Raw genomic sequence first — 16,762 nt, 5'->3', positions numbered from 1 at the left:
CGTTGTGCCATCCATATAAAACATCACATTCATTGCTTCACTGCTTACCAATTCAGAATGATTATCTAGATCGCCACGGTAATATAAACAATGAAGTTATTACATAAGGTCAGAATCAACTCGGTGACGCACCCTAATAGTGGATGTAGGAAAACCTCAGCAGATGACAGCGATGTTACTGAAAATTACCTCTATATAAAGACCAACATGGATATTACCGTTCTTATGGTCAGTGGTGGATACCAGTCCTACGGAACATATTAGAGATCACAGTACAGTTATGGTTGGTGACTTACCGCTGATGTTCCTTCTTGTGGAGTCGTTCACTTTCTCCGTCTTTTCCATCTGACCCAGACCAACATGATAACTTCTCCAGGCAGGACTCATCTGCAGAGATTACAAGAAAGACACATTTCATGTCTCATATTTCTATCATGGTCCCCATCTATTCCCAACCTGCTCAAACTCCTCATCCTGCTGATACCTCAATACTAAGCCGCTGCTGCCGTATGTGTCCCTATTACTGCACCTATTGTGTGGAACAGTGTGCTTCTAGATGGTAAAAAAATCCTCTAGAATTTAGTAACACCATGTACAAGAGCCTTCTCTAATGCCTTCTGTGTGCCCCTTTGACAGTCACGGTAACCTGAGTTCCCCATAACAATAAATGCCCACTTTACATTTAACCCCTTCACCCCCAAGGGTGGTTGGCACGTTCATGACCGGGCCAATTTTTACAATTCTGACCACTGTCCCTTTATGAGGTAATAACTCTGAAACGCTTCCATGGATCCCGGTGATTCTGACATTATTTTCTCGTGACATATTGTACTTCATGTTAGTGGTAAAATTTCATTCATATAACTTGCGTTTATTTGTGAAAAAAATGGAAATTTGGCGAAAATGTTGAAAATTTTGCAATTTTCCAACTTTGAATTTTTATGCCCTTAAATCACAGAGATACGGCACACAAAAAACCTAATAAATAACATTTCCCACATGTTTACTTTACATCAGCACAATTTTGGAACCAAAATTTTTTTTTGTTAGGAAGTTATAAGGGTTAAAAGTTGACCAGCGATTTCTCATTTTTACAACACCATTTTATTTTTATGGACCACATCACATTTGAAGCTACTTTGAGGGGTCTATATGATAGAAAATACCCAAAAGTGACACCACTCTAAAAACTGCACCCCTCAAGGTGCTCAAAACCACATTCAAAAAGTTTATTAACCCTTCAGGTGCTTCACAGGGATTTTTTGAATATTTAAAAAAAAAAAATGAACATTTAACTTTTTTTCACAAAAAAAAATAATTCAGGTTCAATTTTTTATATTTTACCAAGGGTAAAAGGAGAAATTGGACTGGAAAAGTTATTGCGCAATTTGTCCTGAGTACACTGATACCTGATATGTGGTGGTGAACCACTGTTTCGGCGCATGGCAGAGCTCAGAAGGGAAGGAGCGCCGTTTGACTTTTTCAATGCAAAATTGGCTGGAATTCTGATCGGATGCCATGTCACGTTTGGAGAGCCCAAGATGTACCTAAACAGTGGAAACCCCACACAAGTGACCCCATTTTGGAAACTAGACCCCCCAAGGAACTTATCTAGATATGTGGTGAGAACTTTGAACCCACAAGGGCTTCACAGAAGTTTATAATGTACAGCGCTACAATTAAAAAATCATATTTTTTCCACAAAAATGATCTTTTCACCCCCAATTTTTATTTTCCCAAGGGTAACAGGACCCTAAAAGTTATTGTGCAATTTGTCCTGAGTACACTGATACCCCACATGTGGGGATAAACCACTATTTGGGCGCATGGCAGAGCTTGGAAGGGAAGCAGCGCCATTTGACTTTTTTGGCTGGAATTGAGATTGGACACCATGTCGCATTTGGAAAGCCTCTGATGTGCCAAAACAGTGGAAACCCCCCACAAGTGACCCCATTTTGGAAACTAGACCCCCTAAGGAACTTATCTAGATGTGTGGTGAGCGCTTTGAACACCCAAGGGCTTCACAAAAGTTTATAAAACCCGGGCATGAAAATAAAAAAATCGTATTTTTTCCACAAACATGATCATTTAGTCCCCAATTTTTTTATTTTCTCAAGGGTAACAGGAGAAAATGGACCCCAAAAGTTGTTGTCCAATTTATCCTGAGTACACTGATACCCCATATGTGGGAGAAAACTACTGTATGGGCACACGTCGGGGCTCGGAAGTGAAGTACTGACGTTTTGGAATGCAGACTTTGATGGAATGGTCTGCGGGTGTCATGTTGCCTTTGGAGAGCCCCTAATGTACCTAAACAGTGGAAACCCCCCACAAATGACACCATTTTGGAAACTAGACCCCCTAAGGAACTTATCTAGATGTGTGCTGAGCACTTTGAACCCCCAAGGGCTTCACAGAAGTTTATAACGCCCGGGCGTGAAAATAAAAAAATCATATTTTTTCCCACAAAAATTATATTTTTGCCCCCAATTTTTTATTTTCCTAAGGGCAACAGGAGAAATAGGACCCCAAAAGTTGTTTTGCAATTTGTCCTGAGTAGGCTGATACCCCATATGTGGGGTTAAAATACTGTTTGGCCGCATGGCAGAGCTTGGAAGGGAAGGAGCACCATTTGACTTTTTCAATGCAGAATTAGCTGGAATTGAGATCAGACGCCATGTTGCATTTGGAGAGCACCTGATGTTCCCAAACAGTGGAAACCCCCGAATTCTAACTCCAACCCTAACCCCAACACACCCCTAACCCTAATCTCAGCCCTAACCCTAGCCCTAGCCCTAACCCTAGCCCTAACCCTAGCCCTAATGGGAAAATGGAAATAAATACATTTTTTTTAATTTTATTATTTTTCCCTAACTAAGGGGGTGATAACGGGGGGGTTTGATTTACTATTTATGGCGGTTTATATTTTTGGCAGCTGTCACACTCTAAAAGACGCTTTTTATTGTAAAAATAGTTTTTGCATCACCACATATTGAGAGCTATAATTTTTCCGTATTTTGACCCACTGAGTCATGTGAGATCTTATTTTTTGCGGGACGAGTTGACGTTTTTATTGGTATCATTTTCGGGCATGTGACATTTTTTGATCGCTTTTTATTCCAATTTTTGGGACGCAGAATGAACAAAAACCAGCGTTTCATGAATTTCTTTTGGGGGGTGCGTTTACACCATTCCGCGTGCGGTAAAATTGATAAAGCGATTTTATTCTTCGGGTCACTATGATTACAGCGATACCTCATTTATGTCATTTTTTTATGTTTTGGCACTTTTATGCAATAAAAACAATTTTATATAAAAAATAATTATTTTTGCATCGCTTTATTCTGCGAGCTATAACTTTATTTTTTCTGTGATGATGCTGTGTGGCAGCTCGTTTTTTGCGGGACAAGATGACGTTTTCAGCGGTACCATGCATAATAAATCATTATTTTTTGCTTGGTTTTTTATTTTTATTTTTTAAGGGGTTCGCTAAAGGGGTTAACTAATGGGACAGTTTTATAGGGCAGGTCGTTACGGACGCGGCGATACCAAATATGTGTACTTTTATTGTTTTTTTTTTTATTTCCAAAAAATGAATTTATTAGGGAATTTTTTTTTTTTTAAATTTATTTAGCGATTTTTTTTAAATTATTTTTACACTTTTTTTTTCTTTTTAACTTTATTAGGTTGTCCCAGGGGAGACATCACTGTCCTGTGACAGATCGCTGATCTGTCACATCGCAGATCACTGACAGATCATCGATCTGTCACAGGCACTGCAGAAGGCTTCCTCATGCCTGCGCTTTGCAGGCACTGAGGAAGCCAGCTCCCTGCAGGCCCCCGAAGTTCCCCGTCGCCATCTGGATCCGGGGACCTGCAGGGAAAGAGCCCCCCGCAGCAGCGCTGCACATTGCGCTGCTGTGGGGGGCTCAGGGAAGCACGGAGGGAGCCCCCTCCCCGCCGATGCTTCCCTTTAACCCCCGGTACACTGCGATCATGTTTGATCACGGTGTGCAAGGGGTTAACGTGTCGGGGGCGGTCCATGACCGCCCCTGACACATAGTGCCGGGTGTCAGCTGTGATAATCAGTTGACACCCGGCCACGATCAGCGGCGCTCACCACGTGGGCGCCGCTGATCGCGCTAGACGTACTATCCCATCCATGGGCATAGGGGCCTGGGTCCCAAGGATGGGATAGTATGTCTGATGTCAGAAAGGGGTTAATAATGTCTCGAGTCTCCCCCTATACAGCTCCCCTATACACAGTATGATGACCTCTTATACATAGTATAATGCTCCCTCACTGTATAGTACCACTCACACAGTTTACTGACCTCTTAGTATCCCCCAAACTATTTGATGGCTCCAACACTGTATGATGGCCCTGTCACTGTAATCTCCACACTGTATGATGGCCCCCAAGATAGCCTTCATATAGTATAATTCACCAGATAGTCCTCAATATAGTATAATGCACTCCCTATAGGCTTCCATATAGTATAATGCACCCCCATAGGTAGACTCTAATATAAAGCATCCACATAGGCAGTCTCTATAGCATAATGAACTCCCCATAGGCAGACTCTATACTGTATAATATAAAGCACCCCTCATTGGCAGACTCTACAGTATAATGCAGCTCCCCATAGGCAGACGCTATATAGTATAATGCACCCCCCATAGGCAGACTCTATATAATATAATGCACCCCCATGGGCGGGCTCTAATATAATGCACCCGCATAGGCAGACTCTATAGTATAAATCAGCCCCCCATAGGCAGACTATATAGTATAATGAAGCCCCCCATAAGCAGACTCTATAGTATAGAGTCTGCCTATGGGGGGCTGCATTATACTATATAGAGTCTGCCTATGGGCAGCTGCATTATACCATAGAGTCTGCCTATGGGGGGCTGCGTTATACTATAGAGTGTTGAAATAATACTATATTTTTACAGAATAAAAGCCATTCTGGTAAAGTAGATACTAGGGCCGGACATATCATTGGTGCAACCTATGCAGCTGCACAGGGACCCAAGAGGTATGGCAGACAATTTCCAGGTTTAATTATGCATTATGATGAGGTATAAGACTGAAAAGGGCCCCAATATTGTTCTTGAACAGGGGGTCTTTTCTGTTTGTGGTTGATACCGGTCCTACCCAGGTGCTGTGCACCCATCCAAGGTGATAGTACAAGGCAAATAAATAAAGAGCAGGATAAAACAAGGATTAGGATACTAAATCAATCCAAACAGTCATTTTTACATTGATGATTCTGGGTGTAAGCATGACGTTATCTAATTCATATTTGGTACATGTATGCTGCTCTGCCAACCAAAAAAGTGCCAGGGCGCGTACCTGGAGCAATGATTTCCCTGCTAAGTAGATTTATCTGTCCCAAAGAACTATAACACTGGCTTGGCTTGCATGGTGGTCAGGCTAAAAAGGATTTAATGAAGCTGGAGGGAATTTACAGACATCAGGAATGGATCCATTTGCAGCAGAATCTAGGTCTCTTTTTGCCTTTGCTGAAGTAGTTATCGCTCTGTTTTCATCCTGGTCTATATAAGAGTTAGCAAGAATTTGCATATTGAATTACAAATGATTGTGGGTTAGGCGTTTTACTGCAGCCTTTATTAGGCAATCACAGGGAGTCAGTAGTTGTCCTTTTTAATTAAAAAGTACCATGTCATCCGACATCCCTTCCATTCAATGACGATCCCGGCCAGAAGTTACAGATAGGTTCTGATAGAGAGGACATGGGAAATATATCCTTATCCAGATGTATCAAATGTGGTGGAAAGCAATCCACACAAACAAATGTAAGTTATGTTTTTATAATAGAGGCAATCATACCTTATATATCCTTCATATCTGACTGTGATACCTTAGGAGAAGTCCCTTATGGTTTCTAGACAATGATCGCTATGTTTTCAGGTAGTTTATTCTATAAATATGTGCTTTCTTTAACTTTTTTTTTTGCATATTTGGTATATTTTTTCCAAATATCTGATATGTTGTGTAATTACATTCTTTATTCTATTGAGAGATGATTTAGATTACGGTAGAAAAGATATCTAAAAGTTATAAAAAGTTGTAAAATGCAGTGCAATGAGTAGCTTTCCCTATATTCTACAGGCTGGCGGCTAATAAATTATTGACGTTATGACTTTTCTACATGTAAAATCAAAAACAAATTCATCAATTTGTATAGTTATGTTCACATGTACCTGCCACTATAACGAGTTGTCATTATCTATCCATACAAAAGCCTCCACCAGATATAGAACATATGATATCATATTTTATTAGAGATGTTTTCCCTTCTACAGTACATCCCATATTCTAGAACACATCTATCTTGGGAATGGGGGTCTCTTGACTTCCATTTGTTAATGAAAGTGGCTGTCTGCTGAAGTCTATAGGACGTAAAGGGAAAATAGAATCAGAAAATGACCTACAGTTTAAATCAGGTTTTGGGGTTAAAAGATTTTTTTACATTGTTTTTGATGATGTTTTGTTTATTTTTTTTAATCACAATCTTTGTTAAAGATAACAAATTGAAATCGTGCAGTTTTCACACTGACCACTAGGGCTTTTTTTTAGGCTCTAACTTCCTGTTGTTTCAGGAAACAACACATGTACAGTCATGGCCAAAAGTATTGACACCCCTGCAATTCTGTCAGATAATATTCAGTTTCTTCCTGAAAATGATTGCAAACACAAATTCTTTGGTATTATTATCTTCATTTAATTTGTCTTAAATGAAAAAACACAAAAGAGAATGAAGCAAATAAGCAAAACATTGATCATTTCACACAAAACTCCAAAAATGGGCCGGACAAAAGTATTGGCACCCTCAGCCTAATACTTGGTTGCACAACCTTTAGCCAAAATAACTGCGACCAACTGCTTCCGGTAACCATCAATGAGTTTCTTACAATGCTCTGCTGGAATTTTAGACCATTCTTCTTTTTGGCAAACTGCTCCAGGTCCCTGATATTTGAAGGGTGCCTTCTCCAAACTGCCATTTTTAGATCTCTCCACAGGTGTTCTATGGGATTCAGGTCTGGACTCATTGCTGGCCACCTTAGAAGTCTCCAGTGCTTTCTGTCAAACCATTTTCTAGTGCTTTTTGAAGTGTGTTTTGGGTTATTGTCCTGCTGGAAGACCCATGACCTCTGAGGGAGACCCAGCTTTCTCACACTGGGCTCTAAATTATGCTGCAAAATTTGTTGGTAGTCTTCTGACTTCATAATGCCATGCACACGGTCAAGCAGTCCAGTGCCAGAGGCAGCAAAGCAACCCCAAAACATCAGGGAACCTCCGCCATGTTTGACTGTAGGGACCGTGTACTTTTCTTTGAATGCCTCTTTTTTTCTCCTGTAAACTCTATGTTGATGCCTTTGCCCAGAAAGCTCGATTTTTGTCTCATCTGACCAGAGAACATTCTTCCAAAATGTTTTAGGCTTTTTCAGGTAAGTTTTGGCAAACTCCAGCCTGGCTTTTTTATGTCTCGGGGTAAGAAGTGGAGTCTTCCTGGGTCTCCTACCATACAGTCCCTTTTCATTCAGACGCCGACGGATAGTACGGGTTGACACCGTTGTACCCTCGGACTGCAGGGCAGCTTGAACTTGTTTGGATGTTAGTGAAGGTTCTTTATCCAACATCCGCACAATCTTGCATTGAAATCTCTTGTCAATTTTTCTTTTCCGTCCACATCTAGGGAGGTTAGCCACAGTGCTATGGGCTTTAAACTTCTTGATGACACTGCGCACGGTAGACACAGGAACATTCAGGTCTTTGGAGATGGACTTGTAGCCTTGAGATTGCTCATGCTTCCTCACAATTTGGTTTCTCAAGTCCTCAGACAGTTCTTTGGTCTTCTTTCTTTTCTCCATGATCAATGTGGTACACACAAGGACACAGGACAGAGGTTGAGTCAACTTTAATCCATGTCAACTGGCTGCAAGTGTGATTTAGTTATTGCCAACACCTGTTAGGTGCCACAGGTAAGTTACAGGTGCTGTTAATTACACAAATTAGAGAAGCATCACATGATTTTTCGAACAGTGCCAATACTTTTGTCCACCCTCTTTTTTATGTTTGGTGTGGAATTATATCCAATTTGGCTTTAGGACAATTCTTTTTGTGTTTTTTCATTTAAGACAAATTAAATGAAGATAATAATACCAAAGAATTTGTGTTTGCAATCATTTTCAGGAAGAAACTGAGTATTATCTGACAGAATTGCAGGGGTGTCAATACTTTTGGCCATGACTGTACATTAACAGTAAAGTACAGTCCCAGACCCTATTTTTTGTATAGAAATATTTAATGAGCATGTAGAAAGATCATTGTGAAGGGAAGAGGAGCAAGGTCCGCTGTGACATTACCTATTGTGATTGGTGGATGCTGTGTTATCAGCTGTGCATTGAGGTTTTACAGGTCATTGTAATCCAGCCTCTGATGATAAGGAGCCTGCTAAAAACTCTTCCTAAAAGTTTGGAAGTATGAATCTAAAAAATCCCTAGGGGTCAGAGCGAAAATTGCAGGATTATTAATATTATTTTTTAATAAACATTATAAAACAAAAATAATTTAGAAAAAAAATGACAAAACTTAAAAAATACATTTAAGAAACAAAAATTTGACTTAAACAAAAGGTTATTTTGTGATTATAGTCAACAGAAAAATGACAGCGGCGCTAGTATCAATTGGCTCTAATTAAAAGCAAAGGCAAAAAAAACACTATTTGTCTTATAAAGTGCATAAAAGTTACTATCAATTTGCACTTCACTAAAACTACATATATTTTAATAACATCCTGGTTAAATTGACCTGTAGTTTGCAATATATTAACACATTAGTTCATTCACACCATATAGGTCATGCTGAGTAAATTAAAATATACTATATATTAGTCAAAGAGCAGCAGTAAGTCTTTTACAATGCAGTCGGTAGAATACCTTGTGTTTTGAGTTCCATTCCAGCAGTTCAAAGAAAAGAGTGTTAGTTTGGTGATTATTCTAAAGCGGCGCCCCAGCCGATGGCATACGCCCAAAGGGATACTCCCAGAGAAGTTCAGATATTAGGAGTCCTTAGCAGGCAGAGAGGCCTTGTGACCGCACACTATCAGTACAGGTGTGTGTCTAGGTGGGCCTTATATAGACCTAGGTAGATGATTACATGAGAGCACTCCTGGCCACTTGCAAAGCCTGACGTTGAGCAAAACAGAGTTGAGCCTACCAGGGAGAGAGGAGCAGAGCCTTGACCTGGAACAGGTGTCTAACACATAAAGACTGTGATGATTGTGTCTTTATGCCTCATATCATGCCTTCACCTTTCAGTGTGTTCTCTGTGTTTTAGCAACCATGTCTCGTTGTATTTCCAGAATGATGCTGTCAGTGTGACAAACACTGAAGAAAACGTAGAACGTGAGTTCTGGTCCAGTAAAACAGACTATCTGCTCTCTTTGGTGGGATATGCAGTGGGACTTGGAAACGTCTGGAGATTTCCATACCTTGCTTTTAAGCATGGAGGAGGTAATGTGGAATAACATGTAAAAGTTATTTTACTGATACTAGTCTCAGTTTGGTTCATTCTGTTAATGTACTTTGAGAGAATGTGAGCAGGAATGGCTACAGGTGACCATACACCTTCAATTGAGGGGTGCCGTAAAATGGCAATAGCAGAAGAAATCCTACTGAAGGCCTTTGTCCCACCACCTCGGCACACCTATAAAACCTAGCCACATGCTGGTCTTCATAGGAGATTAATGTTAACTATTTTCTACCTTTTCTAATCTAAAAATTAAATACCTTATATACTAGAGTATAAGCCGATCCAAGTATAAGCCATGGCACCTAATTTTGCCATAAAAACTGGGTAAGCTTATTGACTTGAGTATAAGCCGGGTACACATTGTCCCCTCATCCCTATTCTGGTATGCATGGCTCCCCCAGTCCCTGTCCTGGTGTTATCAGGTTGCGGGATGCAGTGACAGATAGGAGGCAGAGCAAGAGTTAACAAGATGTAAGAATTTAATAGAACAAGGTATTCACTTCTTGCATGGAGGTTAATGGTTAAACAAAGGATAATAGGTATAACAAATGTAAAGCAATAGTAGTCCAATGAAGGAACTTATCATATCCTGTATGCTCCTCTGCAGCAGATGATCCCACAGGGGGGTTGTAGAACCAGCAGCGGACAGAGAGATGTTGTCAGATGGGGTCCTTTAAATGATGGTCCATCTTCGGTCGGTCTCCAGTACCTTCTGTTGAGCCCTAGTCCATAAGAACATGCGACTGAAGCAAACAAGGCAGCAGCACTCCCAGAGTCAAACGTAAACGGCCGGGAATCAAGTGTCAGGGAAGGCCGCAAGAGTCTGTCCGGTACTTGGCCTTCTCTATTGTGCACGTGCACTGTACTCACAGTCACTGAGTGCATGGCACCCCTGTCTCTGGCATCTACTGAGTGCACAGCACTTTTCCCCGCAGCGGTCCCACTGGAGGCTGCGGGTACCAACCAACGCAGCCTGTCGCGGTGACGGTACTCAGAGGACGGAGCACGCTGCCACCTGGCTGCATGCTGCTGCTGGTTCACGCCAAACTGCCTGCGGCTGCGCACGTTTTGCTTTTTAAGCTGCCCCTCCTACCTGGGTCATGAGGTTGGTGCGGCTCCTCATTCCTTCCCCAAGGCAACAAGGGAGACAGCCTTAACGATTCTGGACCCGGCTCGGTACAGGTACTCGCGGCCCGGTCTTCCTCCTTCCACTGGTATGCATGGGCTACCCCGTCCCTGTCATTGTCATTGTACAGTCATGGCCAAAAGTTTTGAGAATGACACAAATATTAATTTTTACAAAGTCTACTGCTTCATTTTTTCTAATGGCAATTTGCATATACTCCAGAATGAGAAACTGGGTCTGAGCAGAAAAAGTAAATTAATGTGCATGCAAAATGTAATTGCATATGAACACATGACCTTTACACAGAGAAAACCAAAAGCAAAACACAAAACAAATATCCTGGAATAAAAAAGTAAAAAAATATTGCAAAAATTGCATGAAGGTAGTAATAATAGTAATAATAAGGGTATTTAGTTAACATAATTTTGATCAAAATAATGTAGAAGCCATCCCGCCACGTCACGGCAACCCTTGTGGGACAGTCCTAACTCTTGTATTTAAAACCTTTCCACTTGTCAAGTGACGTAAATGTGAACAAGGACAGAGGGACTGAACCACCAGTAATAGTATAGGCCAGACAGGATGGATTTTCCAACTCAGAAACAGGGCGGTCACACCCTTATATGCACAGAATGCACAATGAAACAAATGAGAAACTGGGTCTGAGCAGAAAAAGTAAATTAATGTGCATGCAAAATGTAATTGCATATGAACACATGACCTTTACACAGAGAAAACCAAAAGCAAAACACAAAACAAATATCCTGGAATAAAAAAGTAAAAAAATATTGCAAAAATTGCATGAAGGTAGTAATAATAGTAATAATAAGGGTATTTAGTTAACATAATTTTGATCAAAATAATGTAGAAGCCATCCCGCCACGTCACGGCAACCCTTGTGGGACAGTCCTAACTCTTGTATTTAAAACCTTTCCACTTGTCAAGTGACGTAAATGTGAACAAGGACAGAGGGACTGAACCACCAGTAATAGTATAGGCCAGACAGGATGGATTTTCCAACTCAGAAACAGGGCGGTCACACCCTTATATGCACAGAATGCACAATGAAACACATGAGAAACTGGGTCTGAGCAGAAAAAGTAAATTAATGTGCATGCAAAATGTAATTGCATATGAACACATGACCTTTACACAGAGAAAACCAAAAGCAAAACACAAAACAAATATCCTGGAATAAAAAAGTAAAAAAATAACCGCCCTGTTTCTGAGTACTTTTTTATTCCAGGATATTTGTTTTGTGTTTTGCTTTTGATATACTCCAGAATGTTATAAAGAGTGATCAGCTTAACAGCAATTACTTGCAAAGTCAATATTTGCCTAGAAAATTAACTTTATCCCCCGAAACACATTTCTACATCATTGCAGCCCTGCCTTAAAAGGACCAGCTAACATCGTTTCAGTGATTGCTCCATTAACACAGGTGTGGGTGTTGATGAGGACAGGGCTGGAGATCAATCTGTCATGATTAAGTAAGAATGACACCACTGGACACTTTAAAAGGAGGCTGGTGCTTGGCATCATTGTTTCTCTTCTGTTAACCATGGTTATCTCTAAAGAAACACGTGCAGTCATCATTGCACTGCACAAAAATGGCCTAACAGGGAAGAGTATTGCACCTAGAAAGATTGCACCTCAGTCAACAATCTATCGCATCATCAAGAACTTCAAGGAGAGAGGTTCCCTTGTTGTCAAAAAGGCTCCAGGGCGCCCAAGAAAGACCAGCAAGTGCCAGGACCGTCTCTTAAAAGTGTTTCAGCTGCGGATCGGGCTACCAGCAGTGCAGAGCTTGCTCAGGAATGGCTGCAGGCAGGTGTGAGTGCATCTGCACGCACTGTGAGGCAGAGACTCTTGGAGCAAGGCCTGGTCTCAAGGAGGGCAGCAAAGAAGCCACTTCTCTCCAGAAAAAACATCATAGACAGACTGATATTCTGCAAGAGGTACAGGGAGTGGACTGCTGAGGACTGGGGTAAAGTCATTTTCTCTGATGAATCCCCTTTTCGATTGTTTGGGACATCTGGAAAATGGCTTATTCGGAGAAGACCAGGTGAGCGCTACCACCAGTCTTGTCTCATGCCAACTGTCAAGCATCCTGAAACCATTCATGTGTGGGGTTGCTTCTCAGCCAAGGGAATGGGCTCTCTCTCAGTCTTGCCTAAAAACACAGCCATGAATAAAGAATGGTACCAGAATGTTCTCCAAGAGCAACTTCTCCCAACCGTCCAAGAGCAGTTTGGCGGTCAACAATGCCTTTTTCAACATGATGGAGCACCTTGCCATAAAGCAAAGGTGATAACTAAATGGCTCAGGGAACAAAACATAGAGATTTTGGGACCATGGCCTGGAAACACCCCAGATCTTAATCCCATTGAGAACTTGTGGTCAATCATCAAGAGACGGGTGGACAAACAAAAACCTTCAAATTCAGACAAAATAAAAGCATTGATTTTGCAAGAATGGACTGCTAACAGTCAGGATTTGATCCAGAAGTTGATGGAGAGCATGCCAGGGAGAATTGCTGAGGTCCTGAAGAAGAAGGGTCAACACTGCAAATATTGACTTGCTGCATTAACTCATTCTAACTGTCAATATAACCTTTTGTTACTCATAATATGATTGCAATTATATTTCTGTATATGATAAAAACATCTGACAAACACACATAAAAACCAGAGGGCAGCAGATCATGAGAAAATATAATATTTGTGTCATTCTCAAAACTTTTGGCCATGACTGTATGCATGGCTCTCCCATCCCTGCCATAGTCATTGCATGCATGGCTCCATCGTCCCTGTCATTGTCATTGTATGCATGGCTCCCCCGTTCCTGTCATTGTATGTATGGCTCCCCCATCCCTGTCATTGTATGCATGGCTCCCCCGTCCCTGTCATTGTATATATGGCTTCCCTGTCCTTGTCATTGTCATTGTATACATGGCGCCCCTGTCCCTGTCATTGTATATATGGCTTCCCCATCATTGTCATTGTATGTATGGCTCCCCCATCCCTGTCATTGTATATATGGCTTCCCCAACATTGTCATTGTCATTGTATGCATGGCTCCCCCGTCCCTATCATTGTATGCATGGCTCCCCCGTCCCTGTCATTGTATGCATGGCTCCTTATCCCCTATCCTTGTATGCATCACACTTTATCCCCTATCCTTGTATGCATGATTCCTGTTTAAAAGAAAAAAGCATCCTATTTACCTGCCGGCGCGCCCTCGCTCTCACTGCATCTCGTTCCGGTGCCAACAGCTCTTCCAGCCGAGCGATCACGTGGCCCCGCTCATTAAGGTAATGAATATGCACTCCACGCCTATGGGAGTAGAGAGGCATGCATATTCATTACCTTAATGAGCAGGGCCACGTGATCACTCGGCTGGAAGAGCTGCTGGCGCAGGAAAGAACAAGATGCAGTGCAAGCGAGGGCGCGCAGGAAGGTGTATAGGATGTGTGCTGGAAGCCAGCAGCTGCGGCTGGCACTGTGCACTATTATAGCAGCGGCACAGGCTTTAGCCACAGCTGCTGGCTCCTGCCTTTGTGACCTGCTGCTCCGCTGCTCCCCTTCCAGTTTTCTGGGACAATGACTCATGTATAAACAGAGGGGGGTGTTTTCAGGACAAAAGAATGTGCTTAAAAACTCAGCTTATACAAGTACACGAGTATACACGGTAAGCATATTTGGTATTTCTGCATCCTTACAAGTCTGATCTTTCTAATTATTTAATTAAATGCCATAAAGAAACAAAAATTGAACTTCCGAAATGGCCATTTTTGGTTATTGTACCTCACCCCTAGAAATGCAATAAAAAGCAAGTGAACACCTTTTGTATCACAAAAAGCTGCCACTATTAACTACTGATGACCACGCAACAAAAATGCTGCTCCATCAAAGTGGAACTAAAAAGGCCATTCTTGCACCCCCCCACCTCATTAAAGGGAACCTGTCACCCCCCAGGGCGTTTTTAAGTAAAAGAGCCACCTTCAGCAGCACCAAGGCTGCACTCTGTGAAGGTGGCTCTTCCGTTTCTGACCCCTAGTAACGCTGAAATATCAACTTTTATAAATACAGTAGCTCCTCATACCTGTAATGTGTCCCATAGGTATGGTGTGTCCCCCTGTATCAGCCGCCTCCCATCCGTCCATCATGCCTGTGTCTTGTGCCTGGGCACTGCCTACCATCCGTACGTCATGCCACTTGTCTTGTGCCTGGGCGCCGCCCACCATGCCCCTGTGTGCCGCCACCTCCTACTGATTTGAATGCCGTCGCCTGCGCTGTGACAAGAGTTCTCGGGCATGCGCAGTGCGCGCTGCCCGAGAACCGACATCAGGCTATTGTGCCTGCATGTTGCTGATGCCCCAGATCCCGACCCGAAGGTTCAATAGCCTGATGTTGGCTCTTGTCACAGCGCAGGCGCCGGCATTCAAAACAGGAGGAGGTGGTGGCCCACAGGGGCATGGTGGGCGGTGCCCAGACACAAGACAAGTGGCATGATGGACAGATGGTAGGCAGTGCCCAGGCACAAGACACAGGCATGATGGACGGATGGGAGGCGAATGATACAGGGGGACACACCATACCTGTGGGACACATTACAGGTATGAGGAGCTATTTATAAAAGTCGATATTTCAGCATTACTAGGGGTCAGAAACGGAAGAGCCAAATTCACAGAGTGCAGCCTTGGTGATGCTGAAGGTGGCTCTTTTACTTAAAAACGCCCTGGGGGGTGACAGGTTCCCTTTAAGGAAAGAGCTTCAAAATCCCATTAGCAGCCCCAATCTCGGAATGCTGAGGGTTAGACTCCCCGTGATCAGCAAGTTATCCTCTGTGCCACAGATAAGTCATAACTTGTTTATTTTTGGGGAATATCTGTAGGGGGTATGGGCAGCACGGTGGCTCAGTGGTCCTAGTCCTGGGGTCCTGGGTTTGAATCCCACCATGGACAACATCTGCAAGGAGTTTGTATGTTCTCCCCGTGTTTGCGTGGGCTTCCTCCCACACTCCAAAGACATACTGATAGGGAATTTAGATTGTGAGCCCCATTGGGGACAGTGATGAAAATGTGTGCAAACTGTAAAGCGCTGCGTAATATGTTAGTGCTATATAAAAATAAAGATTATTATATATTACATTTGTTTTAAGCCTCTGCCTTTCTCTTTCGTCCTGGTGCCGTATCTTATTAGTGTATGTATATTTGTAATATATGATGGTTCTGATACACAATTTAGTGTATTACCACTCTTATACAATGGTACTGCTACACTGTTATGTGTATTACCGTGTCTTACTGAATGTATATATGTATAATGTTATACTGTTGTAATACTGCTATGTATAGAGTATAGGATAAGTGCAGTTATTGGATTGGCCACTAGATAGGGGCATGCTAGTGTACCGAGCTTTCAGCTAGTGTATAGTATATGAAAGAGTTAATTATATGAGTGGCTGTTGTGTGGTAAGCTAGGAATGTTCTCTTAGGGAGTCAGAAGGGTGAGGGCGCCCGAAGAGTCCACATGGGCTCTAGGCTCAGGACACCACGCAGTCACCTAACGTTAAAGAAGAGAAGGTTAGCCATTCGAAGTCTATAGGACAGAAATATGGTGTCAAGAAGCAGGATTGCAGCAGTTCATAGCTGGAGAAAGGAAGCGGTCCGGGAAAGTACAGGGCGCAGAATATTCAACATGTGGCAGATAGTTGCATGGGCTGATGCACTCAGGACCGGGGCGAAATGGGGCAGAGAATCCCCAAGCACAGGAAGTCTGAAGAGCGAGAATACTGCGGTACTGCCTAAGGTGCTATTACTCTGTAATGTACTGAAGGACATGGAACTGAGTACAGGGAAAGAACAGGATGAGAACTGCATGGAACTTGCTGTTGATGTATCTGACAACAATGTACTGCCAAGTTGTTCAAGTAAAGTTTCACTTGTTGCATTTCATAGAATCATAGAATGGTAGAGTTGGAAGGGACCTCCTGGGTCATCTGGAGAAACCCCCTGCTCAAAGCAGGATTCACTAAATCATCCCAGACAGATGTCTGTCCAGCCTCTG

The 16,762-nt window shown here is 42.4% G+C and overlaps 1 protein-coding gene across 1 annotated transcript in view; it reads left to right on the top strand.

Annotated features, from left to right (window-relative positions):
* Nucleotides 1-5,675: 5,675 nt before the first annotated feature.
* Nucleotides 5,676-16,762, top strand: part of LOC141048089 (sodium- and chloride-dependent neutral and basic amino acid transporter B(0+)-like) — a 57,654-nt gene continuing 46,567 nt past the window's right edge. Inside the window, exons 1-2 of the mRNA XM_073543471.1 lie at nucleotides 5,676-5,823; nucleotides 9,396-9,546. Of these exons, the coding sequence (XP_073399572.1) occupies nucleotides 5,761-5,823; nucleotides 9,396-9,546 (214 nt within the window). The 5' untranslated portion in view covers nucleotides 5,676-5,760. The remainder of the gene's footprint in view (nucleotides 5,824-9,395; nucleotides 9,547-16,762) is intronic.

Source organism: Dendrobates tinctorius, unplaced genomic scaffold (genome assembly GCF_039654945.1).
Source record: "Dendrobates tinctorius isolate UK_male_01 unplaced genomic scaffold, ASM3965494v1 ptg000133l, whole genome shotgun sequence".
NCBI classification, from domain to species: domain Eukaryota; kingdom Metazoa; phylum Chordata; class Amphibia; order Anura; family Dendrobatidae; genus Dendrobates; species Dendrobates tinctorius.
This window is presented reverse-complemented; position numbering and strand designations above follow the sequence as displayed.